This window comes from Malaclemys terrapin, chromosome 5 (assembly GCF_027887155.1).
Source record: "Malaclemys terrapin pileata isolate rMalTer1 chromosome 5, rMalTer1.hap1, whole genome shotgun sequence".
NCBI classification, from domain to species: Eukaryota; Metazoa; Chordata; order Testudines; family Emydidae; genus Malaclemys; species Malaclemys terrapin.
In genome coordinates this window covers 50585829-50612022 of record NC_071509.1, presented here as the reverse complement: position 1 = coordinate 50612022, position 26194 = coordinate 50585829, and the positions used below count along the sequence as shown (strand labels likewise).

General features: G+C 46.5%; 1 protein-coding gene across 15 annotated transcripts in view; it reads left to right on the top strand.

The window, feature by feature from the left end:
• FRYL (FRY like transcription coactivator) overlaps positions 1-26194 on the top strand; it is a 397117-nt gene that overhangs the window by 223966 nt on the left and 146957 nt on the right. For 14 of the 15 annotated variants that reach the window (XR_008445036.1, XR_008445037.1, XM_054029368.1 and 11 more), the window contains 3 exons: positions 15915-16183; positions 16646-16841; positions 25969-26093. Coding sequence is in view for 13 of the 15 variants with exons in the window: in XM_054029368.1 (XP_053885343.1) it covers positions 15915-16183; positions 16646-16841; positions 25969-26093 (590 nt within the window). In the remaining 2 variants the exon portion in view is untranslated. The remainder of the gene's footprint in view (positions 1-15914; positions 16184-16645; positions 16842-25968; positions 26094-26194) is intronic. The other variant, XM_054029363.1, reaches the window with a different exon arrangement.

Sequence of the window (26194 nt, the reverse complement as noted above, 5' to 3'; positions counted from 1 at the left end):
CCTCTGACATTTCCATGGGCACACCATGGACTCCTGGCCTCTCTGAGTCTTTATTGGTGGAGGAGCTGATTATTCGCTATTTACATTCTTCACTCATCTCTGGCCTCCCACTCACCCATGAAATCTCCACTCCAGCGGATGAATCTTTGTTGCTGCTGTCAGAGAAACCCGTCCGATGGCCGCACCTCCAGTACCAACAGTGTCATCCCTTGCCGGAAATGTCTTCGGAGTTCGAGAAGTTCTCAGAGCCAGAAACCTCGTTCTCCCCATTGTCACACCACAGTCCGGACTCATGGCCCAGACTGCCTTACCCCCCAGCGTATAATCTGGCAACAGAGACTTGGTACCACTACCTGTGGGTCCCATTACATCTGAGGGACACTTCTTTTTGGCCTTACTGGGCATCCTGGGATCCCCATTGCAGATGCCTGGCACCATCACAGGCATCTGATCGACTTTCTCCTATTCACCCAGTGGCAGCATCAGTTTGAGGAACAGGCAGACATCAAACCAGTACTGCCAACTCCGCCAGTACCCATTGCTGCTTCCTCATTGCTGGAGGAGGTGCTTATTTCTTTCCCACTCTCTCTGTTGGTTGATGACTGCCAGTACCAGGACTTTTTGCAGAGGGTAGCAACAGACCTGGGTATTTTGTTGGAAGAGGTTCTGGACCTGTAACACCAGCTTTTGGACATCCTCCAACCTTAGGGGCCCTCTTAGGTGTCTCTACCCATAACAAGGGCATTCTCCAACCAGCACGGGCAGTATGGCACATCCCTGCTTCCTATACCCCTACACCTAAGAAGACAGAGAGGAGGTATTTTGTACCTGCTAAAGGGGCAGATTTTCTTTTTACGCCTCCTCCCCCCCCCCCAGCTCTCATTGCCCACTCGGCAGTAGAGCGAGCACACCAGCAGCCGCAGAAGTCTACCCCTCTGAACAGGGTGGCAAAGAGGATGGACCTTTTGGGCCAGAAGGTATATTCCTTGGCAGGACTACAGTTCCAGATTGCAAACTACCAGGCTCGCTAACCAAGTATAATTTTAATAACTACAACAAGCTAGTAGAGTTCATGGACAAGCTGCCACCAGACCAACAGCAGCAATTCTAGGCACTGATGGATGAGGGGTGACTGGTTACCAAGGTGGGCCTTCAGGCCACTGTGGACGCAGCCGACACATCCTCTTGCTCTCTAGAGACTGGGGTCATCACGTGCTGGGACTTGTGACTCCAATTGTTTGTCTTCCCCAGGGAGGTTCAAAATACAATTCAGGGCTTCCCCTTTGAGAACAAGTTGTTCCACGAGAAAATGGACAAATCCCTGCACTCACTGAAGGACTCCAGGGCCACACTACGATCCCTTGGTATCTATATCCCGGCCCTGAGATGCAGGCAGCAGAGGCACCCATTCCTTCCGCTTCCACAAACTCCCTACCCAGCATACTACTAACACCAGCAGGAGGCCCCACATAGGCAGCATCATTCTCAAAGGCCCTGCTTCCCCATCTCCACCAGAACCACCTCCTTGACCCTCTCCCAGCAGCAGCCAAAACCGCAGTTTTGACATGCAGATTGAGACCTGAAAACCTCGCCCGATGCCACCCAAGGAGCCCCATGTCATCTGTGGGGGCCATCTTGCTCTATTTGCACACAATTGGAGCAAGATCACCATGGACAGTTGGGTACTGGAGATCATCCACCACAGATTCGCCATAGAATTCCTCTAATTACCGCCTTTCATCTCCCCCATTGAATGTCACTTTGGTGTTATGCACAGTACCGCCATCTGTTTCTTGAAGGGTTTACTCAATGTCCCCTCCCCCTGGGGACCCATCCCATCAATGCATTCTTCAACAAGAAGCGGATGCTGTGGTCCTCTAGGGGGGCATAGAGCCTGTCCCACTTCGCTATAGGGGACGAGGCAAAGCCCACAGGTAAGTGGGGAACATGGAGACCGGGGAAATGAGTCGGAAACAAGAGGGAGTGTGGGCTATATTGGCAGAGAGAAAGGAGAGTCAGGAAAAAACTGGGAGGAAAGATCAAACCAGTATTTTAGATGCCTATATACAAATGCGAGAAGTATGGGGAATAAGCAGGAAGAACTGGAAGTGCTAATAAATAAATACAACTATGACATTGTTGGCATCACTGAAACTTGGTGGGATAATACACATGATTGGAATGTTGGTGTGGATGGGTACAGCTTGCTCAGGAAGGATAGACAGGGGAAAAAGGGAGGAGGTGTTGCCTTATATATTAAAAATGTACACACTTGGACAGAGGTAGAGATGGACATAGGAGACGGAAGTGTTGAGAGTCTCTGGGTTAGGCTTAAAGGGGCAAAAAACAAGGGAGATGTCATGCTAGGCGTCTACTACAGGCCACCTAACCAGGTGGAAGAGGTGGATGAGGCTTTTTTCAAGCAACTAACAAAATCATCCAAAGCCCAAGACTTGGTGGTGATGGGGGACTTCAACTATCCGGATATATGTTGGGAAAATAACACAGCGGGGAACAGACTATCCAACAAATTCTTGGACTGCATTGGAGACAACTTTTTATTTCAGAAGGTTGAAAAAGCTACTAGGGGGGAAGCTGTTCTAGACTTGATTTTAACAAATAGGGAGGAACTCGTTGAGAATGTGAAAGTAGAAGGCAGCCTGGGTGAAAGTGATCATGAAATCATAGACTTTGCAATTCTAAGGAAGGGTAGAAGGGAGAACAGCAAAATAGAGACAATGGATTTCAGGAAGGCAGATTTTGGGAAGCTCAGAGAGCTGATAGGTAAGGTCCCATGGGAATCAAGACTGAGGGGAAAAACAACTGAGGAGAGTTGGCAGTTTTTCAAAGGGACACTATTAAGGGCCCAAAAGCAAGCTATTCCGCTGGTTAGGAAAGATAGAAAATGTGGCAAAAGACCACCTTGGCTTAACCACGAGATCTTGCACGATCTAAAAAATAAAAAGGAGTCATATAAAAAATGGAAACTAGGACAGATTACAAAGGATGAATATAGGCAAACAACACAGGAATGCAGGGGCAAGATTAGAAAGGCAAAGGCACAAAATGAGCTCAAACTAGCTACGGGAATAAAAGGAAACAAGAAGACTTTTTATCAATACATTAGAAGCAAGAGGAAGACCAAAGACAGGGTAGGCCCACTGCTTAGTGAAGAGGGAGAAACAGTAACAGGAAACTTGGAAATGGCAGAGATGCTTAATGACTTCTTTGTTTCGGTCTTCACCGAGAAGTCTGAAGGAATGCCTAACATAGTGAATGCTAATGGGAAGGGGGTAGGTTTAGCGGATAAAATAAAAAAAGAACAAGTTAAAAATCACTTAGAAAAGTTAGATGCCTGCAAGTCACCCGGGCCTGATGAAATGCATCCTAGAATACTCAAGGAGCTAATAGAGGAGGTATCTGAGCCTCTAGCTATTATCTTTGGAAAGTCATGGGAGACGGGAGAGATTCCAGAAGACTGGAAAAGGGCAAATATAGTGCCCATCTATAAAAAGGGAACTAAAAACAACCCAGGTAACTACAGACCAGTTAGTTTAACTTCTGTGCCAGGGAAGATAATGGAGCAAGTAATTAAGGAAATCATCTGCCAACACTTGGAAGGTGGTAAGGTGATAGGGAATAGCCAGCATGGATTTGTGAAGAACAAATCATGTCAAACCAATCTGATAGCTTTCTTTGATAGGATAACGAGCCTTGTGGATAAGGGTGAAGCGGTGGATGTGGTATACCTAGACTTTAGTAAGGCATTTGATACGGTCTCGCATGATATTCTTATCGATAAACTAGGCAAATACAAATTAGATGGGGCTACTATAAGGTGGGTGCATAACTGGCTGGATAATCGTACTCAGAGAGTTGTTATTAATGGTTCCCAATCCTGCTGGAAAGGCGTAACGAGTGGAGTACCGCAGGGGTCTGTTTTGGGACCGGCTCTGTTCAATATCTTCATCAACGACTTAGATATTGGCATAGAAAGTACGCTTATTAAGTTTGCGGATGATACCAAACTGGGAGGGATTGCAACTACTTTGGAGGACAGGGTCATAATTCAAAATGATCTGGACAAACTGGAGAAATGGTCTGAGTTAAACAGGATGAAGTTTAACAAAGACAAATGCAAAGTGCTCCACTTAGGAAGGAAAAATCAATTTCACACATACAGAATGGGAAAAGACTGTCTAGGAAGGAGTACGGCAGAAAGGGATCTAGGGGTTATAGTGGACCACAAGCTAAATATGAGTCAACAGTGTGATGCTGTTGCAAACAAAGCAAACATGATTCTGGGATGCATTAACAGGTGTGTTGTGAGCAAGACACGAGAAGTCATTCTTCCGCTCTACTCTGCTCTGGTTAGGCCTCAGCTGGAGTATTGTGTCCAGTTCTGGGCGCCGCATTTTAAAAAAGATGTGGAGAAACTGGAAAGGGTCCAAAGAAGAGCAACAAGAATGATTAAAGGTCTTGAGAACATGACCTATGAAGGAAGGCTGAAAGAATTGGGTTTGTTTAGTTTGGAAAAGAGAAGACTGAGAGGGGACATGATAGCAGTTTTCAGGTATATAAAAGGGTGTCATAAGGAGGAGGGAGAGAACTTGTTCACCTTAGCCTCTAAGGATAGAACCAGAAACAATGGGTTTAAACTGCAGCAAGGGAGGTCTAGATTGGACATTAGGAAAAAGTTCCTAACTGTCAGGGTGGTTAAACACTGGAACAAATTGCCTAGGGAGGTTGTGGAATCTCCGTCTCTGGAGATATTTAAGGGTAGGTTAGATAAATGTCTACTAGGGATGGTCTAGGCAGTATTTGGTCCTGCCATGCGGGCAGGGGACTGGACTCGATGACCTCTCGAGGTCCCTTCCAGTCCTAGAATCTATGAATCTATGAATCTATGAATCACTGTACTTCCTCATCCTGAAGAAGGGCAGAGGGCACCGCCCCATTCTAGATCTTCAGGTGCTGAACACTTTTTATCAGAAAGTCCAAGTTCTGCATAGTAATGCTGGCGTCGATTATTCCCTCCCTTCCTCAGGCTCTTGACATGAAGGATGTTTACTTTCATGTTGATATTCGCCCTGCCCACTGCAAGTTTCTCTGTTTTCGGGAAGTACGCCAATGCTACTAATTTTGGGTCGTCCCATTTGACATAGCAACAGCCCTGTGACTGTTCACAAAGGTCTTCACTGTGGTAGCAGCCCAGATGCACCATCTCAGCTATTTGGTATACCCCTCCCTTGACAACTGGCTCCTCTATCATGCCAGGAATTAACCACTGCAATCCTTGCCCTTTGCAATCTACTGGCATAAGTATTTGCGTCAATGAGGAAAAGTTGGCGTTGATACTTACACGGACAATACACTGTATTGGAGTGCAGCTTGACTCCATCACAGTGAGTGCTTTTCTCCCGGCATACCGCTTCACAACACTGACAGCCATCGTTGTAGACCTGTGGCACAGACCTTGCACCCCAGTCTGCCACTGTCTCTCTTTTCTGGGCTTATGGCCACCTGCACCTATGTGACCCTGCACGCATGTCTCCCCATTTATTGCTACTAGACATGGCTCCTCTCCATTTTCAGTCCCAGCACAGACCACGTGGAGACCAGGGTCATTGTTCCACAGACTATGCTGGCCTCCCTCAGGTGGTGGGCTGTTCCTTCCAAGGTCATGGTAGGCACATCTTCATCCCTCCCACACCACAGGCCACTTTTACAATGGACGGCTCCCTCATGGGTTGGGGAGCCCACCTGGACCGCCACACAGCCCAAGGAGTGTGGAAACCAGTCCGTTTAGCATGTCAGCCCCTTTTCCAACTCATTCAGTCCCTCCATGTTGAACTGCTCTCCAACAGCATAATGGCAGTGGTAACATAAACAAGCAGGGCAGCGCCAAGTCTCCCTCCCTGTCCATCTGCCTTTGGAACTGGTGCATCAGGACCTATATGACACTTCAATCCACGTATAGAATAATAGCATATCAGGGTTGGAAGGGACCTCAGGATGTCATCTAGTCCAACCCCCTGCTCAAAGTAGGACCAATCCGCAACTAAATCATCCCAGCCAGGGCTTTGTCAAGACCGACCTTAAAAACCTCTAAGGAAGGCGATTCCACCACCTCCCTAAGTAACCCATTCCTGTGCTTCACCATCCTCCTAGTGAAAAAGTTTTTCCTAATATCCAACCTAAACCTCTCCCACTGCAACTTGAGACTATTACTCCTTGTTCTGTCATCTGGTACCACTGAGAACAGTCTAGATCCATCCTCTTTGGAACCCCCTTTCAGGTAGTTGAAAGCAGCTATCAAATCCCCCTTCATTCTTCTCTTCTGCAGACTAAATAATCCCAGTTCCCTCAGCCTCTCCTCATAAGTCACGTGCTCCAGCCCCCTAATAATAAGAGCTCCGCTGGACTCTTTCGAATTTTTCCACATCCTTCTTGTAGTGTGGGGCCCAAAACTGGACACAGTATTCCAGATGAGGCCTCACCTATGCTGAATAGAACGTACCTCCTAGGCACCCAGAATTCCCTGGTCGATGCACTCATCAGGACTTTCTACTTCAATCACTAGTAGGAGTTATGCAATGCCACACTGCAGTACCTCTTTGAGAAATGGGGCACACCTCGATGAGACCTTTTTGCCACTTTCAAGAACCAAAAGCTGCTCCTCTATTGTTCCCCTGGACAAGTGACCTCTGCTACGTCTTTTCCCCATCTCTCCTCCAGCCTCAAGTACTATGCAAGATTCACTGGGACTGAGCCATTGTGATACTCACTCATAGCCCCGCTTTGGACCTGTCAGTTCTGCTTCACAGACCTGAGACTCTGCCTGCACCTCTGCACGCTCTCAGATCTATTCACACAAGATGGGGGAAGATCTGGGATCCCAGTCTGAACCCTCTTCACCTCATATTTGGATGGGGGTTGAGGGTAGACCGGGCATGCTCCACCCCAGTATGACAAATCCTTAATCAGAGTAAGAAAGAATCCACCAGGGCCTGCTATAGAGCTTCACGGTATGGGCTCGCTGCTCGCTAAATGAACTGGGATTATTTAGTCTGCAGAAGAGAAGAATGAGGGGGGATTTGATAGCTGCTTTCAACTACCTGAAGAAGAGGAAGAGGTTACCACTTCCTGAGCACTGTATCTACACCAGTTGCCCTCGACTTCCTTCTCGCCCTCAAAATGTTGGGCTTAGCCCTCAACTCTATATGGATAGAGCACCTGGCAGCACTCAGTGCCTCCCCCCCCCACCCAATGGATGGCACCTTAGTGTTATGCACCCTACCATTGTCTGTCTGTTTCATGAAGGGTTTACTCAATGCCTTTCCACCAGTACTGAAGTGGGACCTTAATATTGTTCTGTCTACCCTCATGAAGCCACCCTTTGAGCCACTGGCAAAATGCTCCCTCTCCCACCTTTTGATGAAAGTGATAATCCTGGTAGCCATTACTTCAGCCAGACAGGTCTGTGAACTAGCAGCCATGATAGCAGCCCACCACGCGTGCTCCCCCCCCACACACTATATTCCACGAGGACAAGGTGTTCTTACAGCTACACCCTAAATTCCTCCCAAAGGTAGTGTTGGAATTCCACCTAAATCTGTGCATCCACCTACTTGTTTTCTGCCCCAAACTGCCCCCCGCCCCCACTGACAGGTCCTATACTCCCTCAATGTCCACCATGCACTGGCATTTTACCTACACAGGACTCAATCCTTTCACACATCGCCGAAGCTATTTGTGACCATTGCTGCATGGTCAAGCCCTCTCCTCCCAGTGAATCATCAAACAGGTCTCGGGGTGCCTCCATGAATGCTGCAAACAATCCAACATATCCCCCCCGATAAAGTCACGGTGCACTCTACGCAAGCACAAGCTGCCACATCAGCCTCATTGGTGGACGTGTCCTGGCAAGACATCTGTTGCACAGCAAGCTGGTGCACAGCAACTTGGCGCTCAGTCCACATGTTCATGACTCACGACAGCATCGTACAAGAAGCAGTTACAGCTGCTGCTGTGGGCCAGGCTGTATTGAAAACTGCACTTCCATTGGCATCCTCACACCCACCTCCATGCTGATCATTGTTCGCAAGTCATCCACTTGTGGAATACACATAGGGACCATCACTCGAAGAAGAAGAGGAAGAGGTTACTTACCTGTTATTGGGTTGTTGGTTTTTTTTTGATGTGTAGTCCCTATCTGTATTCCACTACCTGCCTTCCATCCCCTCTGCTTTGTACTGGACTCCAAAACAGTAAGAGGCAGACTGGAGAGGCATCGACTCGCAGTATTTATTATACCCTTGGCTAGGAGAATGAGGGGACTCCCTACACATATGCGAGTCAATGGACACTATTAACACTTCTAGACTCGGGCACATGGTGCGCATGTATACCCCATGTGTGGAATACCAATAGGGACCACGTATCTTGAAGAACCCCCAGTTACAAGTAAGTAACCTCCTCTTCTTAAACTGCTGCTCCTTTAGTTGTCTGAGGGAAAGCTGTTTGGCATTTGGTATCTTCCCCATCCTATTTTCTTTTGTATTCCCTGCCTGAAAAGCTGGTATCCTCAGTCATGGAAGGCAGTGCGTTAAACTACTTTTATGCTGTTGGGATCCTAATAAAAGTGTTAAAGTAGAAATTTTCTGCATTGCATAGGTAGAATAATAATATTGTGCTGTTTTAACTGATGGGAAAAATAGGACTCACTCATAATTACAATTGTAGTATGTATATTATGATATTGTGATTTAATTGGGCAGGTAGAGGTGGTGAAAATGAGTCTATACAAAAATACAGTTAGGCTCTGAGTTTTCTTCAAGTGATGGTCCCTATACGGATTCCAAATGTGGGTGCACATGTGTACCATGTGCCGGAGCCAGAACTGTTTGTAGTAGTGTCCATTGATCCACATATACATCGTGTGTTGGCCCCGTGGTGCGTCCGAGGCTTTAAGAGTCCATGCTGTTCGACGCTGCTCCAGTTCCCTCTTACCAGAAGAGTCGGAAACCTTGTTCCTTAGTGCTCTGAGCTTTGTCCATTTTTTCCTACTACTTGTACATATTTTTTGTTTTTTTCTAGTTGTGTATAGTTACCACCATTTTTAGCTAGGTCTCCCCGGTTAGACTTCTTCCCCTCACGGGGCTCTCCCATTCCTGGAGCCTATGCCCTGTCAAGCTGGCTTCAAAAGCTGTGCTTCATGCACATGCTCCTTCTCTGTGAGCGACGAACGTCTACATTGTCTGTATTGCTCCATCTGCCGCTTGTTCCCACCTTGGACTTGGGAAGCTAAAGAACTTTACCTCTGCAGACATCTGATGGAGGAGACTATGCACATGTATGCGCAGTCAAATTCAGAACCAGTGGATCTGCTGGAGCAGCACCTGTCACCACCGGTGAGCACTCCCCTGATCCCTTCTCATGTGCTGGCGCCCACGGTACTGCCGCAACTGCCGAAGCCCCACCATGAGCATAAGAATTATGGGCATGGGTATAAGGGTGGCTCCCTGACATGGACTGCCTCTAAACGCAGCATTGGCTCCCCGAGCTGTGCCAGGTTGGGTTAGAAGTCATGCGTCAACCTAGCTGCTTTGCCTCCTAAGAAGCCTTGCATGGAGCATAAGTCCAAGCAGTGCCATGACCCGCCAGCACCACCTCCAGCCATGGCCACCAGTCCACTCTCTTCACCTCCAGCACTGTTGATGCCTCCAGCCCCCCTCCTCCGCCGAGACTCTTGCACACAATCCTGCCCATACCGGGACCCCTGTCTCTACTGATGCCCACAGCTGAACTGATGCCGCTGTACACTGGCTCTCTTCTGTGCCCTGGCTCCCCAGTCACCTTGGGTTCCCATCTGGGGTGGATGAACCACTCTTGCTTGCGCAGTGTCCTGCTCCGCTCCACCTCATATTGACAGCCCCCGCCTCTGTCAGACCCGTCCTCGGAATCAGAATGGACCTCTGAGCCAGACCCCTCATTCTCCTCTGTGTGATCCTATAGCCTGGATCGTTGGCAACAACTGCCCTACCCATCAACGTATGACCCTTCCACTGAGGCTGGTTCCACTAGCCCTGGAGCCCACCAATGCCCAGTGACCCATATGCTTGGACCTATTGGCCTGCTTGGGACTCCTATTGGGAGCAGGGGGTGCCACTGCTATTAGACCACCTAGTGTCCCCTGCCTGCACTGCCCCACCCGCCATCCGTGATGAACCTCAGTACATCGCCGCATTGCTCACACCACCAGTTCTCACTAGAGCCTCCTCGTCTCCAGTAGAAGACATTCCACTTTCCCTTTCCCCTCTGGACGACCATAGCCAGTATCATGACCTGCTTCATGTATCATGTCTGTGGCGCTCAGCCTCCTGGTGAAGGACGTCCAGGACTTGTAAAACCAGTTCCTGGATATCCCAACTGCCTGGGCCCTCCTGCACCACCCTCCCTATTCATGAAGCCATCCTCCAACTAGCTCAATCTGTCTGGCACACCCTGGCATCCAGTGCCCCTACCGTGAAGCATGCTGAACGCTGCTAATCTGTTCCTTCCTATTTAGCCACCCACCCCTCAACTTGCTCATGATCCACATGGTAACTGAACGCACCTGGCAGCAGCCCTTGAAGACCACCCTTCTGGACCGGGTGGCCAAAAAACTGGACCTTAGGGGGGCAAGGTTTACTCCTCGGCAGGCCTCCATTTCTATGTTGCCAACTACTAGATACTCCTGGCAAAGTACAATTTCCTCTCATACTCTAAGGGTACATCTACACTACAGGGGGGAGTCGATTTAAGATACGAAATTCAGCTACGTGAATAGCGTAGCTGAATTCGACGTATCGCAGCCGACTTACCCTGTTGTGAGGACGGCGGCAAAATCGACTTCTGCGGCTTTCTGTCAGCGGCGCTTACTACCACCTCCGCTGGTGGAGTAAGAGCGCCGATTCGGGGATCGATTGTCGCATCCCGACGGGACGCGATAAATCGATCCCCGAGAGGTCGATTTCTACCCGCCGATTCAGGCGGGTAGTATAGACCTAGCCTGAGTTGGCAGAGTTCCAGGCCTTCCTCCTGTCGGAGAAGCATCAGGATTTCCAGGCACTGCTGGAAGAGGGCAAACTGATTGCCAAAGTGGCCCTCTAAGCTGTGGTTGACACTTCTGACACCACACATCTCGTTCTCTAGAATCTAGTGTGGTGTTCTGACAAGATTCCTGGGTCCAATCCTCCAGCTTCCCTAAGGAGGTCCAAACCGCTCTAGAGGACCTCCCCTTTGACAATCACAAACTTTTCAGTGACAAGACAGACAAATCCCTCCACTCCTTTAAGGATTCCCATGCCACCCTTCAGTCACTTGGTATCTACACCCCGGCTCTGACCAGCAGGCAGCAGAGGTTGTCTTTCCGCCCCCATCCCTGCATCGTCTACCAGCCCTATTCACAACACCCACAGTCTCGTCATCGCCTGTGCTCCCAACAACCCTGTTACTCCGCCACTGCCACCTCTGCTACCTTGGCCTTCTCGCAACATCCCTCAAAGCAGCCATTTTAACTCTTTCCCTGAGACCTGTGAACCTTCCTCATCTCTCCCACGTTGCCCCAGGTCGTCTTCAGGGACCACCTTGCCCTGTTTTCCCGCAGTTGGGACAAGATTATCACCAATCGATGGGTGCTGGACATTGTTCACAAGGGGTACCTGATAGAGTTCCTCTCATTCCCCCCCTTGTTGCTCACCTCATGGTGGCCATGGGGATCATTCTCGTTCTGGGTCTCCAGTCTCTGAACAAATTCTTAAGCAAATTCTGGTTCCGGATGGTCACGCTCCCTCTCAATATCCCATCCCTCCCCCATGGGGCATGGTTCGCAGCTCTCAATATGAAGAATTCATACTTTCATATAAACATCCACCCAACTCATCAAAAGTTCCTCTGTCAGTTGAATCCTCCACCAGGTCCTCCTCTTTGGTATCGCCATTGCCTCTCGTATGTTCACAAAGGTCTTCACTGTCATCGTGGCCCACATGCTTTGTATCGGCCACTCCATGTTTCCTTACCTGGATGACTGGCTCTTTGTTGTGCCATCCCGCAACTGTTTCCTCTCCATGATCCAGACCCTTCACGCCCTCCTTGCTGGCCTGGGTATCTGCATCAATGAGGACAAGTCAGTTCTCGTCCCTACCTGTATGCTCACCTTCATTGGGGCATGCCTGGACTCTCTCGTGGGCCAAGGTTTTCTCCCACAGACCATTTTGCCACCCTCACCTTCTTTATCACACAGCTGCATCACAATCCTCATATGGTATCTGCCAATGTCTTTTCTTCCTTGGCCAAATGGCGGCCTGCACCTCTGTGACTCCATATGCCTACCTGCGTATGCACTGGCTCTGATCAGTCTGCAAACTGCAGATGGATCACCTGGCAAGGCAGTCCTGCTCCCATCCTCCGTCCTGGCTTCCCTCTCGTGGTGGACCAACCCATCCAAAGTCCTGGCCGGCATCCCGTTTACCCCTCCCACTCCTCACATCACTCTCGCCACAGACGCCTTGCTCATCGGGTGGAGTGCTAATTTGGAAGGCCATACAGCTCAGGGCTTTGGATATCCAGAGAAGCTCAGATGCAGATCAAATCCGGGAATTGCAGGCTGTCTGCCTTTCCTGTCAGGCATTCCTGCCCCGATCAGATTCTGGCATGTTCAACTGCTATCCAACAACATGACGGTAGTTGAGTATATCAACAGGCAGGACGATGCCAGGTCCCCCTCCCTCTGCACGGAGTCCATTCACCTCAGGAGCTGATGCATCAGGCATGGAGTCACCCTCCATGGCATGAATCTCCCAGGTAACAGCAACTCCCTGGCGGACACGTTCAGCAGGTTCTTCTACACCAGTCATGAGCAGGAGCTACACGATCCCATGCTCTGCTCGGTCTTTTGCCTGTGGGGCATGCTGCACTGGGACCTCTTCATGACCAACGCAAACCACAAGCTTCCCCGCTTCTGCTCCAGAGGCACCATCAGGCTGGGCTTCCAGGGCGACATACTACTTCTGCCCTCAGCCACCAAACTCTGTTATGCTTTCCCACCCATCCCCCTGCTCCCGCAAATCCTGCACAAGGTGCAGCGAGATCGAGCACGGCTCATCCTCGTAGCCCCCTTTTGTTCCCACCAATACTAGTTCATCAATCTCTTCTACTTCTCCACCTGTCTCCCGATCCAGCTCCTCAACCTCCCAGATCTCCTCACACAGGCGCATGGCTATCTGCAGCACCCTAATCTAAGCCCCCTCCACTTGACAGCTTGGTATTTGAATGGGGCTCACATGCAGACAAGGCATGCTCCATGCGAGTGTGCGATGTCTTCATGTGCCGCAGATGACCATCTGCCAAGGTCTGCTATCAAGCAAAATGGCAGCGCTTCACCACTTGGACACACTGCTACCACTAACCTCTGGACTCCATCTCCATTCCATTTCCATCTCTTCAATTACCTTCTCCAGCTTAGTTGGTCAGGCCTTGCCCACTCCTCCATCTGCATCCATCTGTCAGCACTCAGCAATTTCCTCTCTCCTGTGGATAGGTTCTTCGCCTTCATTCCATCCGTCCACTGCCTCCTTCCTCTGCAATCTACTTCCCATCAGTGCAGAAGCCTACCCCCTCTTGTGACCTCCGTCTCATCTTCTCTGCCCTCACAAGGCTGCCCTTCGAACCCCTCACAACCTGCTCTCTTGCCCAACTCTCTATAAAGGTGATCTTGGTGGTCATCACGTCGGCAAGGCGGGTTAGTGAGCTGGCGGCCATGATGGCCGCGCCCCCCCTTTATTGTCTTCAACAAAGATAAAGTCTCCCTGCAACTGCACCCCAAGTTTCTCGCCAAGGTGGCAGTTCCGTTTCACCTCAACCAATCTATCCACCTTCCAATTTTCTACCCCAAGCTGCACACCTCTCCTAAGGCACACACATTACATTCTCTCGATGTCCACAGTGCACTGGCCTTTTATCTCCAGCACAGCTACGCCTTCCGGGCCTTGCCCAGACTATGCCTCACCATTAAGTGCTGTTGGGAGCATTCCCTCTCCTCATAACAGCTCTCTAAATGGATCTCCCATTGCATCGAGGAATCCTATGCCTCTCTCATGTTCCTTTGCCCCCTGGAGTCAAACCCACTCCACTTTGGTGCATACCATCTCATTGGCTTTCCTTACAGACGTTCCATGCAGGACATTTTGTAGGGCAGCCACATGGTCCTCTGTCCATACCTTAACTACTCACTATGCCATCACCCCACTGGTGGCAGCAGATGTGGCAGTTGGCCGTGCCGTCCTGTAGACTGTGACTTCCTGCAAGTCCTCACACCCCCCTCCACACTGAGCACTGCTCACTATGCACCCATGTCTGGAATCCATATAGGGACCATCATTCATAGAAGAAAAGGGGGGTTACTTTACTGTAACTGGAGGTTCTTGGAGATGTGTGGTCTCTATTTGGATTCCAATATCAACCCACCATTTCCTCTGCTGCAGGCTCTCTTGCTTGCTGGCAAGAGGGACCTGGAGCGGTATCGACCAGCGCAGCCTCTTAAAGCCTCAGATACACCATGCAGTCAATGCATGTGCAGGTCAACGAACACTACTAGAAACAGCTCCGGTGTATTGCGCACATGCGCACCTATGTCTGGAATCCAAATGTGCTTATCTTTAAGTTCCACGGTATAAAACGCTACTTTCTTTCTGTACAAGAAATATCCCCAATAAACAAACTGCAGTTTGGGTAGGTGTCTGAAACAGTAAAAAGTCTCCGATTAGTTCCCTTTTCTTTGCCAGATGTTCCTGCAACTTGTCTGCTCTTCTGGCACTGTTGGAGAATCCTCTGATCCCCTTCTACGAAGGGAATGTAATAGATTTCTGTTTCTTTTAAAAATGATTTCTCAAGGATAGATTTCTCTGCTCTTCAGTTTAGAAGCTTCCGGTGTGTGAGTTGGAGATCACTATTAAAGATTTGAGAATTTAGTAACTTCCAAAAAAAAGTAGGTCATTAATGAGCCAAAGGCTGAATATAAAACTGAATCGCTTCTAATGGCCAATTCCTTTTCTTTTGTGAGAGAGAAAACAGCTTAGCTATGTACTGGTGCCCCCTAGCAGTTTTTTTGTAAGACAAAATTAATAATAATTAAGGCTAAGTTTTTGTCACGGATATGTTTAGTAAAAGTGAAGGACAGGTCATGGGCAATAATGAAAAATTCACAGAAGCCCGTCACCTGTCCTTTATTTTTACTAAAAATACCCATGACAAAATCGGTAGTCTGGGCAGCCGGCTGGGTGGTGGGAGGGGTGGGGTGGAGAAGGTTACAGGGTCCCCCTCCGCTGGCGGCTCCAAGCTGCAGAGGTCCCCCCTGCCTCCGGCCTGGAGCTTTGGGGATCCTCCCAGCCATGGCTGGGAGCTGCTGGGGTCCCTCTTGATGCCTGCAGCAGTGGGGATCCCTCCTGCTCCTGCAGAGATCGGAAGCAGTGGGGGTCCGCCCTGTCGCCCGCAGGGGTGGGGAGCAGCAGGGGTCCCCCTGGCTGCCCGAGGCAGCCAGGGGCAACAGATTTCCCCATCCCCCCCCCCCCATGGTGCCAGGAGTGACAGCAGGGAGCTGCAGCGCTCCTGCCGCATCCGCGGTGGCCAGGAGTGGCAGGGGACCCCGCAGCTCCCAGCTGGCACTGGCTGAAGTCACAGAGGTGTTTTGGAAGTCACGGATTCCGTGACTTCCGTGATCACCATGACAAAATCGCAGCCTTAATAATAATCTATCAGTCTACTCACCGTGGGCGCTCACTTTATGATTTAAAGCTTTTTTTAGACATTCAGTGATGCAAATAAAAAACCGGATACATATATTAAATGTTTGTTTATTCTGTTTATGTACACAGACTACTTTACTATATTGCCGCAGTTCAATAGATTTACAAACATTAGCTGACTGGAGCTCCTCCCCTATCAGCCACCAGTTTGATGTGGTGAGTCCATCACATATATGGATATTTGCACATGTGACCCAGGGCCAAGATCCATGGATTGTAAGCCTTTCCAGTTTTATGAAACAGGAAAATCTTCCAAAACACTGCCCGACAGCTGTAAGCTATGCTTGGATGTTTGCTTACACGAGACTCCAACTGTTGTCTCCACAGGTTGACATTAAGTAAGTTCACTTCTTAAGTTAATTGAATATACCACAGTATATTAAACCTCTTCTTTTAACATTTATTGAAATTACAATACCCATTAAATTTCAATATTAGGTAAATATACAGCACTATTATTTCCGACGGTTTAATCTTCCTTTAATATTAATAACAGAAAATTAACTAAAATGATTGGGTTTAGAAGAGAAATAGTATGCTATAAAGATTAATTCATGCCTTTTGACTATATTGTACTTTAGCAATGATGTATATTAGCAGTAATACATATTTTTATAGTTGAATTTGCTGTATAGCACCAGCCTTCAATAATGAAATCAGAGTAGAGACTACAATGTTAAGGATCACATATAAGGACATATACATAATTAAAATATAAAATTCAACAGAGAATAAAATGGTGTGTAAATTGCATTTTCTAAATTCATGTTATTTTTCTATCTATTTTTTTCTTTTTAAAGCAGCCCTATCAATGCCAAGAAAGTAAATACTACTACAAGTAGTGATTCATATATTGGGCTCTGGAGAAACTACCTGATTCTTTGCTGCAGTGCAGCAACTTCCACATCCTCTTCCACATCTGCAGGTTCTGTGAGATGTTCCCCTCCTGAGACGCTGGCGTCTACTCCTGACAGTGGTTATAGCATTGATTCAAAAGTAGGTTTTTCTGACATTTTCTGAGTGGCTCTGAATATTTCAGTAACGTAGAAAAGTTTAAGACTTACAGCACATCCCCTATTTCGAAGATGCTTTTCTGATTTGTATGAAAAAACATTGTTATGCTACTACCACCTTGCTTTTGTCAAATAAAAAACCAATGAACTGGGACATATCCGCAAATTATACCTATTTTTTTCTGCTTAACCTCCCTTAATCTGAAGCTAAATCTTGCCAAAATTGTTAAGAAAATTTACCTGCCCAAGCATAAAATCTGCTCTGATGATGATGAAAAATGTTGATATTTTATTTATCATTAAAGAGTTACGTCTTTAAGCAAATGGGGAGGTAGAATTCTGCAGTTTTAGGCTAATAAACTAATCTCATTCCAGTGACTGAATCAATTTCCTTTTTAGGATTTTGACACTTTTCAGTGTTTTCCACAACCAGAGATGCCCATCGTCGTTTTGTTTTGCATCAGATACGGAATCTTACTGTTCTTAAAAGTTTTTCAACATGGTGGTTTCCCCTAAAGACGAGAAGGCAGTTTGTGGACTGTAGAGCACATTTTTTCCCTGGCAGGGAGTTTCCTATTTTGTTCCTTCTGTTACCCGGACCTCTTCCCTAGCTGGGAGAAAGGCACCCATTGACAGGAACTTAAATTTCTTTGAGACTCCATATGGAGCCAGACCATAGGCCCCCAGAAGGTTTACCTTCTTCCTCTAAAAATGGCAAATACACTAAAACATCCAAGGCCCTCTTAATCCAAGGAGTTTGCCTTGCAGAATTGGGAATTTCTCATCATTGAAGTTTAAGATACTTTACTTAACCCAATAGCAAAATGTGAATTGGATAGTCACCAAAACTCACAGAGTGCATTTTCCCTCCTAAGGGAAAAGGTACAAAAAATGCTCTCTAGCTGTAATGACTTGGAGAACATTATGTAAGAGCCCTGAATACAGCTGCATTACAGACCAACTATTCCCTATCCACAAGCTGTGAGGGTTTTCAAAGGAATTATTTGACTTGTGGTGGACTCTGCCCATAACCTGAGTGTCTGAGTTGTTAAAAAGAAATCCATTATAATGGATGGACAGTGGCTGTAAAGATTCCATTTAAAAAAATGCTGGAGTACAATTTTGAGAAAGATTGACTTGTCAACTAAGTTTATTTCATCTGGTACTTTGTATTGAGATCTCAGTACCTGGCTGGCAGATCTGAAGAAGGCTCTCCCTAAAAGTTTCTGAATCACCAGGAAAAAACAGGAAATCATAATGCTAGCCTCTAATTTTCTTTAATGCTTGAACATGTTCTTCAACTTTCTTTACCGCTAACATAGTAAGCAGAAGAGTCTTGTGGTTTGCTATGGAAATTTCAATTGGTATCTGTGGTGAGTAGGTTGCTATAGGGCAGTGGTCATCAACTTGTCAATCACAATCGACTGGTCGCTCCTAGAGGATCTCCCAGTCGATCGCAATCTCTGGTGGTGCAGCGGGGCTGCTGCTCTGCCCCGACCCCACGCCACTCCCGGAAGCAGCCACATGGCCCCGGGGGCAGGTGTCTTCCTCCATGCTCTGCTCCTGCCTGCAAGCACCACTCCTGCAGCTCTCATTGGCCAGGAACAGGGAGCTGTGGCCAATGGGAGCTGTGAGGGTGGTGCTTGCAGAGAGGGGCAGCACGTGGATCCATGTGCCTCCTGCACCCTCCCAGGGGCTGCAGGGGAGTGTTGGCCCCTTCCGGGAGTGGCACAGGGCTGGGATAGGGGAGCCCGCCTTAGCGACTGCCACGCTGCGCTGCTGACCGGGAGTTGCATCCCAGCCCTAAGTCCCCTCCTGGAGCCAGCACCCCGTACCCCCTCCTGCACCCCGAACTCCCTCCTGAACCCCAAGCCCCAGCCCTGACCCCCCGTCCAGAGCCAGCACCCCAGACCCCCTCCTGCACCCCAACACTCTGCCCCAGCTCGGAACCCCCCCTGCACCCAAACTCCCTCTCAGAGCTTGCACCCCTCACCCCCTCCTTCACCCCAACCTCCTGCCCCAGGCTGAGCCCAGAGCACCCTGCTACACTGCAAAATCCTCGGCCCCAGCCCAGAGCCCGTACCTCCTCCCAAACCCCTACCCCAGCCAGGTGAAAGTGAGTGAGGGCGGGGGAGAATGAGCGACGGAGGGGTGTGTGTGGAGTGAGTGGGGCAAGGCTTTGGAGAAGGGGCAGGCTAGCTCCTGGGTTGCCCTTAAATTCAAAAAGTGATCTTGGGCGTAAAAATGTTGGAGACCACTGCTATAGGGGATACCAAAATCCTGACATAAGGTGATAAATACAGTTGTGTGGATGAGAGAAAAGGAGAAGAAGCCAGGATACTTCTTTGCAGAAATTCAGTTTTTTGATAAGCAAGTAAAAATGTATTTAATTGGAAATTTTAGGAAAAGCGTTATCCTAAAGGATTTCTAACATGTGCTACAAGCACTTATTTGTTATAATCATGAAAGACATACTGACCTTTAGCTTTATTATTTATGGACTTTTTTTTCATATAACAGTAGTTCTGCTCCCTCAGAGGCAAAAGTAGTGGAGGCATCTATTTGAGGGAACAGTAGAAAATTGACAATTCTTCTTTGAATTCTTGTGCATATATATTTATCACTGTTGCACTGCATGCTCCCATACACTCAAGTTTAAATTATTTTGGCCAGCAGTGCCACTGGGACCACTTCTGCTGCCCTGAGTGTCTTCCCACCCAAAGATTTAAAGAGTAGAATGGCCGCAACTGTCCTTCAGTTCCTACCCACCACCCAAGGCTATGAGTATGAATTTGAAGTGTCTGAATTTCATACTCATTGGGCAGTCTATCCATTGTATTGTAAATAGATGGGTATTCGGGGGTAAAAAATGAAAGAGTACTGGTACCAGCTCCTTTTATTCATCTCCCTATGGCACTGGTGTACTCAGTACCAAAATCCCACACAGTGTCAGAGACCTTAGAGTCTCTTTGATACCATACTCACAGCTCTTGTTGATTGTGAAAGTGCTTTTTTCAGTACTGACTGCTACCCCTGTTCTAGTACAGAGCACATTGGCTGTACTAATGAGAGTTCAGCCTGAGTGTGCTTTCAGCACGCCATTGGGACTGGTCCACCTCTGCAAGAAGAGAACTCCTCCTTGGGCTCCAATAATAGCAGAGACATTTCATCAATACATTCCCTGGAGTCTAGGTTTTCAGATCCATACACCTCAGAGATGAAGTCTAGGGCTTATTTTTATTATCCCAGAAATAGGGGCTCTGACAGGAATACTACCATTTTATGTATTCCCCTGTTCCATATGCTTACCAGAGCCCTTGGCCTTATTGGGCCCCAGGGGGATTACATCATGCCAGAAGAAACCAGCTTCTGCAACCTAGCCCAGAGCTGAGTCCCCCTCCCTTCAGTCACAAGGAAGCATTTCAGTCTGTTCAAACTGCAGCTCTGATGACTGAGCAAGGTGATCAGGGCTCTGATGAGGACTTACAGGTAGACCATCCCAGCACCCATCCTGCCATTTCTTCCTGATGAGAAGATCCCCCAAGCTCCTAGACATCTTACACACATCCACGACTGGATGTCTTGTGATGCCTATAAATGAGGGACTGTTAGAGCCAGCTAATTTATTATGGCAGACATCTGCTTCTCTAGCTCTTTTATCAAAAAGAGTGAATCACGGTGACCAAGTCTTTTCTCAAGGCTTTGAGTAATTTTATACATGCCCTATTCCTGTGTCACTGGTTGTTGTAGTGGACAAAGAAAGAACTAGACAGAGTCAACAGAAAGCTACACCACAGAACAGAGAATCCAAGAAATTTGATTTATTTGGTTGCAAAAATTATTCATCAAGCCTACAATGAGGATCACCAATTACCAGGCCCTGTTGGTGAAATAGGATTACTTGAATTGGCACTCCAGCTCCAAATTGGTTGATAAAATTCCTCAGGACAACACAGAATTTGTCTTTGATCTCAAAAGGATAACTTGCAGCATGTATAAAATTTAAGTGGCTCTTGATGCTGCAGACACTATATCCAGATCCATGACTACCTCAATTGCCATGATTAGAGCCTTGGGAATCCCTAAAAAGGTATAGGTAACAATAGAGGATTGTTCCTTTTGAACGGTGCAAACTTCTTAATGTGAAGACAGATGAGGCATTTGCTAAAGGCCTCTTGAGTGAAGCTGAAGTGCTAAAGAATCTACACTCCAACATCAAAAGGCCTCAACCATATCAGAGGAAGCCTTACTACATTCAGTGTACACAGCCTGAACCCAAGAAATGCCAGCAATTTCAGAGAAGAGAACAATAGCATGCTACATCAGGAGTGCAGTCCCTTCTAAATCTTGGAGCAGTGGAAGAAGTTTATCAAGAACACACAAGAGCATGAGGGTGTTATTCCCATTATTTTTTACTTCCCAAGAAGAAAGGGGACCGATGCCCTATTCTGAATGTGAGACAACAGAATACCGCCATCTCCAAACTCAAGTTCAGGTAACTCTGGCCTCAGTGATTCCAACCCTGGATCAGTAGGACTGGTATGCCGTTCTCGACCTCCAGGATATTTACTTTCTTATAGCAGTTCATCCTGTCCACAGAAAATATCTAGGGTTCAGGTGAGAAGTTCCTACTACAGTACTAATATGGGATTGGCCATTCAATCTATCAACAGTGTTGTAGGTATTTACAAAATGCCTAGTGGTCATAGCAACTGACTTGAGGATACGAGGAGTATATGTTTTGTTGCAATAGGTGACCAACTCCATACAGCAGACTCCACAATTTTTTGCCTCCCTATGCCTCAAAGTAAACAAAGAAATCATATTAATTACTATTCAAAAGATATAATTTCCAAGGGCAGTTCTGGGTATGGCTTATCTTCCCCAAGAAAGATTCCAAGCCATGCTACTAGATCTATCTACAACCTACAAATTAATCATTTAAAGAACTATGTCAGGCATCTGGGGCATGTGACCTCCTGCACCCATGTAATTCAGATTGTCAGACTTCATCTTTATTGGTGGTTGAAAATTGTGTTTCAGCTCAATGGACTGTGCTCGATATGAGAGTGCAAACCCCTGAGAATGCCGATTGTCATTAAATTGGTGGAAGGACACTTTCAAAGTTTGCAAGGGAGTGCCTTTCTCTTCACTTTGTTGTCAAAGACTTTGGTGACAAATACACCCACTCTGTTTAAGTACCCCCCCCCATCCTAATCTTCAAGTACAGGGCCTATGGATTCCTCAAGAAGGTCGGTTACTTATACATGTCTTGGAACTAAGGGCCATTCATTGTGCATGCACAGTATTCCTCCCAATTCTGAAAGGTCTAACAATTCAGATAATGACAGACAGCACAGCAGTAATGTTTTATATAAATAAACAGTGGGAACAAGGTTCACCATCCTTTATCAAGAAGTTGTATGTTTGCAGGGCTACTGTATTTGTCACAAGATTACCCTGATAGCCATATGCTTACCAGGTTTTCAGATCATCAAAGGACAGTTTGCAAGCAACCATGAGAGGTCAGTTAAGGATACTATTATTCAAGATATATTCATTAGGTGGGGTCATCCATCCATAGACCTATTTGCCATCAAAGAGAACAAGAAAAGTCTCAAATTCTGCTCCACAGGAGGTCAGTCAGCATTCTCTTTCTGACATGTTCCTAATCCTGGTCCCCGGGTCTAATGTATGCCTATCTGCTGATTCTAATGATCCCAAGAGGTCTCAGGATGATCATGATAGCACCTGGGATGGCCAAGGCAGTTTCTGGTTCTCAGACCTTATTAATCACTCCATTTGACCACTAGTCCAGTTGCCTCTTCAGCCAGGTCTGATATCTCAAAGATAAGGACAGATTGTCCATCCAAATCCACCTTCTTTGCACCTCTCAGCATGGATGCTGGTTAGTTAACATTAGTAGAGAGGAGCTGTTTGTCTGAGGTGCAGAATATTCTTATGCACAGAAGAAAGGACACTATGAAGCTTGCTTACTCTGCCAAGTGGAAGAGATTCACATTGTGCCAGTTATTTCCCTTTCAGACTCGATATCTCATATACCTGGTTATCTTCTGTTATTAAACAACATCTCTGGACTATCGCTGAGCTCCTGGAGAGCCCTGCTAGCAGACCTCTCGGCTCTTCATCCTCCAGTTCAAGGTCATTTGATATTCTCACCCTGGAGTATCTAGGTTCCTGAAAGGCCTTATGCTGATGTATCCCTCAGTCAGGAGAGCTCCCCTTCCTTGGGATCTAACATTGTGCTGATGGGTTTGAGGGGGCCACCTCTTGAGCCCTAGGAAACATATTTCTTCTTTCATCTATTCAACTTTCTAGTATCAATAACATCTGCTAGAAGGGTGGCAGAAATACAAGCAATCATAAGACCTCCGTACACTATATTTTTTAAAAGCAGTGACTTTGAGATTTCATCTGTCATTATTACCAAAGATAGTCTCTGACTTTCATCTCTACCAACAAATTTATCTGTCTGTATTCTTTCTCAATCCATATTCAACAAAGGAGAAGCTAACTTTATACCTTAGATTTACTTAGGGCGCTCTCCTTCTACCTTGACAGGACTAAGCTAATTAGGGTGTCCCCTAGATTGTTTATAACTTATCTCAAGATAGGATGAAAGGTCAGTTGTTTAATTGGATTTCTATGTGCATTAAGTTATGCTATATAAGTCATGCTAAATAGCCAAGTTAGACCCACCATTGAGGGTTACTGTCCATGGTGTGAGAAAGCTCAAGCAGCTTCTATAACCTTCTTGAGAAATGTTTCAATAATAGAGATATGTAGAGCATTTACCCAACAGTGCTCTATAGCGGCAGCATCAAGATCTGATGCCCACATTGGGAAGGCTGTCTTGCAGTTACTGTTCAGATAGACTCTTGAACCCACCTACAGTGATCTAGGTCACTGCTTGTGAGACACTGACAGTGGAATATATATATATATATGGACACACACTTGGAAAAGAAGGAATGGTGGTTCTTCAAGATGTGTTGTCCATGTATATTCTATAGTCCAGCCTTCTTGCTCACTACTACGGAATCCTACAACACCTGGATTCTGTATTGGTGAAGAAACTGAGGAGCTGAGCAGCTGAGGAAACCCTGCCCTTTATGTGCTTCATTGGGAGGCACAAGGATACTCAGGGTACAGGTATGGCCCCAATAGAGACTGCTGGCCAAAAGAATATAAATTCAAGTGCTTGGGATGCATATGCACTACTGCATCTCAAAGAACCAGTTACTGTAAGGTAAGTAACTAGTTCTTTTTGTTTATTGTGCTCACAGATGTTCCTGGTGCCTCACAAAGCAAATAGGCGTATTTCCCTGCACCAAAGAGTTTATAACCTAGAATTTAGATATGATACAGCCAGTGAGAAAAAGAATAAACAGGATGGGGACAGGAAGGGGAAAGGACAGTTATATAAATAAGAGTATGCTGTGATGTGGTTACTGCATGTTCTCTTTGTTGTGAATAAAATCTTTATATTGGATGATAATGAAAATTAATTAAAATTTTTATAGACTTTTTGCAGTTGAAGTGAAAGCTATGTTTGCTGGGAGTATTCAGAGTAGTAAGACACCTATCACCTGTCTTTAGTGTGAAGGAGCCTTGTCTGTGCTTGCTATGGGTCAGTTCCCCAACACCTCCAGCCTTTAGCCACACAAGCACTACCTTCTAGGTGTCCTCAGGTCCCACTTTCTTTTTACAGGTTAATGGTGTACACTCCAACTCCAAGTCCTACGGACATCCCCCTGGAGTGTCCAGCTTCTGTTCCACTGGGCACTCACAGAATTCACAGATCCAGTATTCCCAAAGGAATAGTACATTCCAGCTTACCAGTTTTACATCAGGATCGCCACTCCGCTGAACACACAGCACTTTGATATGTTTATAGTGAAAATAAGAAGTGTATTTAACCAAAAAAAAAAGAGAGATTCAAGTAATAGCAAGTAGATGGAAGTATTAAACAAAGAGTTACATATAAAATAAGATCATAACACACATTCTAAAACCTAGTATTACTCACCAGCATTTTTCAGCCAGCTAGACTGTGATCCCATTTTCACAAAACAAGCCATGCTTTCAGCTGGTCCCCTCAGTACAGGATGCAGACCAGCTCTCTACTTACAGTTATAGTCCAAAAATCCATTGTCCTCACTTGTAAATAGGACTCCCTCCTGCTGGTTTATTTCTTCCTGTAAATTTCCTCATTGGAAGATTTCACAAACCCTTTGACTCAAGACTGTAAATGGGTCTCCGTTGTGAACTATACAATACTCAATTTACTTGTAGACAGACACACAGACATTTCATGCCTGAAAGAAACATGCTTCTCACCTTTTGGTGACCAGCCCCAAATCACAGACCTTAAGAACATAATTTTCACTATCTATACATAGCTCCTTACCTATTATCTTAACATAACATTTCACAATGATTATGAGGGCTGACATGACATGGGCGTTCAGTAGAGACCTTACGTGACACACTTTGGTGATCTAGTATGTAGATACCAAACACTGGGAATCCCTGTAATCCTTATGCTCCCTGGATCCACTGCCAGATGGCATCAAGAGATCCCTGTGTCACAGTGAGTTTTTAGGAGGGATTTGAATGAGGGAAGGGTACCAGCTTGACAGGTTTTTGAGGTGCTTTCCAGGCAAAAGGTACAGCCTGGAAGAAGAAAATGTCAATATTATGGAGGTCACTGAAAACCTGTGCACTTGGTCTGGAACCCTATGCAATATGAGAAATTCTGTATTCCAAAGAAGTAGAGGAGATGTTTGTTTTGATGCCAATCCCCTCAAGAAAGAAGTCCTGATATAAAACCAGAAATATCAGTCTGCAGATGGAAATGAGATTTGTACAAAGATGGGGAGGACAAAACATCCCAATAAAGATATGAAAATATGATGCAGAGAGACTTGTTACTGGTTTAGAGCAAAAGTTTCCATTTCATAATAACTATTTCAAGTAACTTCTCAGTTTGGAAATAATTTAAAATAAAATTAAATGTTTTTTAATGCTACCAGCTGGATACTGTGTAACTACTTGCTAGAAAAAAATATTCATTTTTCTCCTTTCAGATTATTGGCAGTCCGTCCCCTTCATCCTTGTTTAAGCACATAGTTCCAATGATGCGCTCTGAGAGCATGGAAATTACAGAATCCCTTGTGCTGGGACTTGGCAGGACCAACCCAGGAGCTTTTAGGTAATTTTTGTGCTCTAACCATTTTATTGGTAACTGATCATGAAATTGTTCTGAACTCTGATTTCAGTTTAACTTTCAAAAACCACACATAAAGAAATATC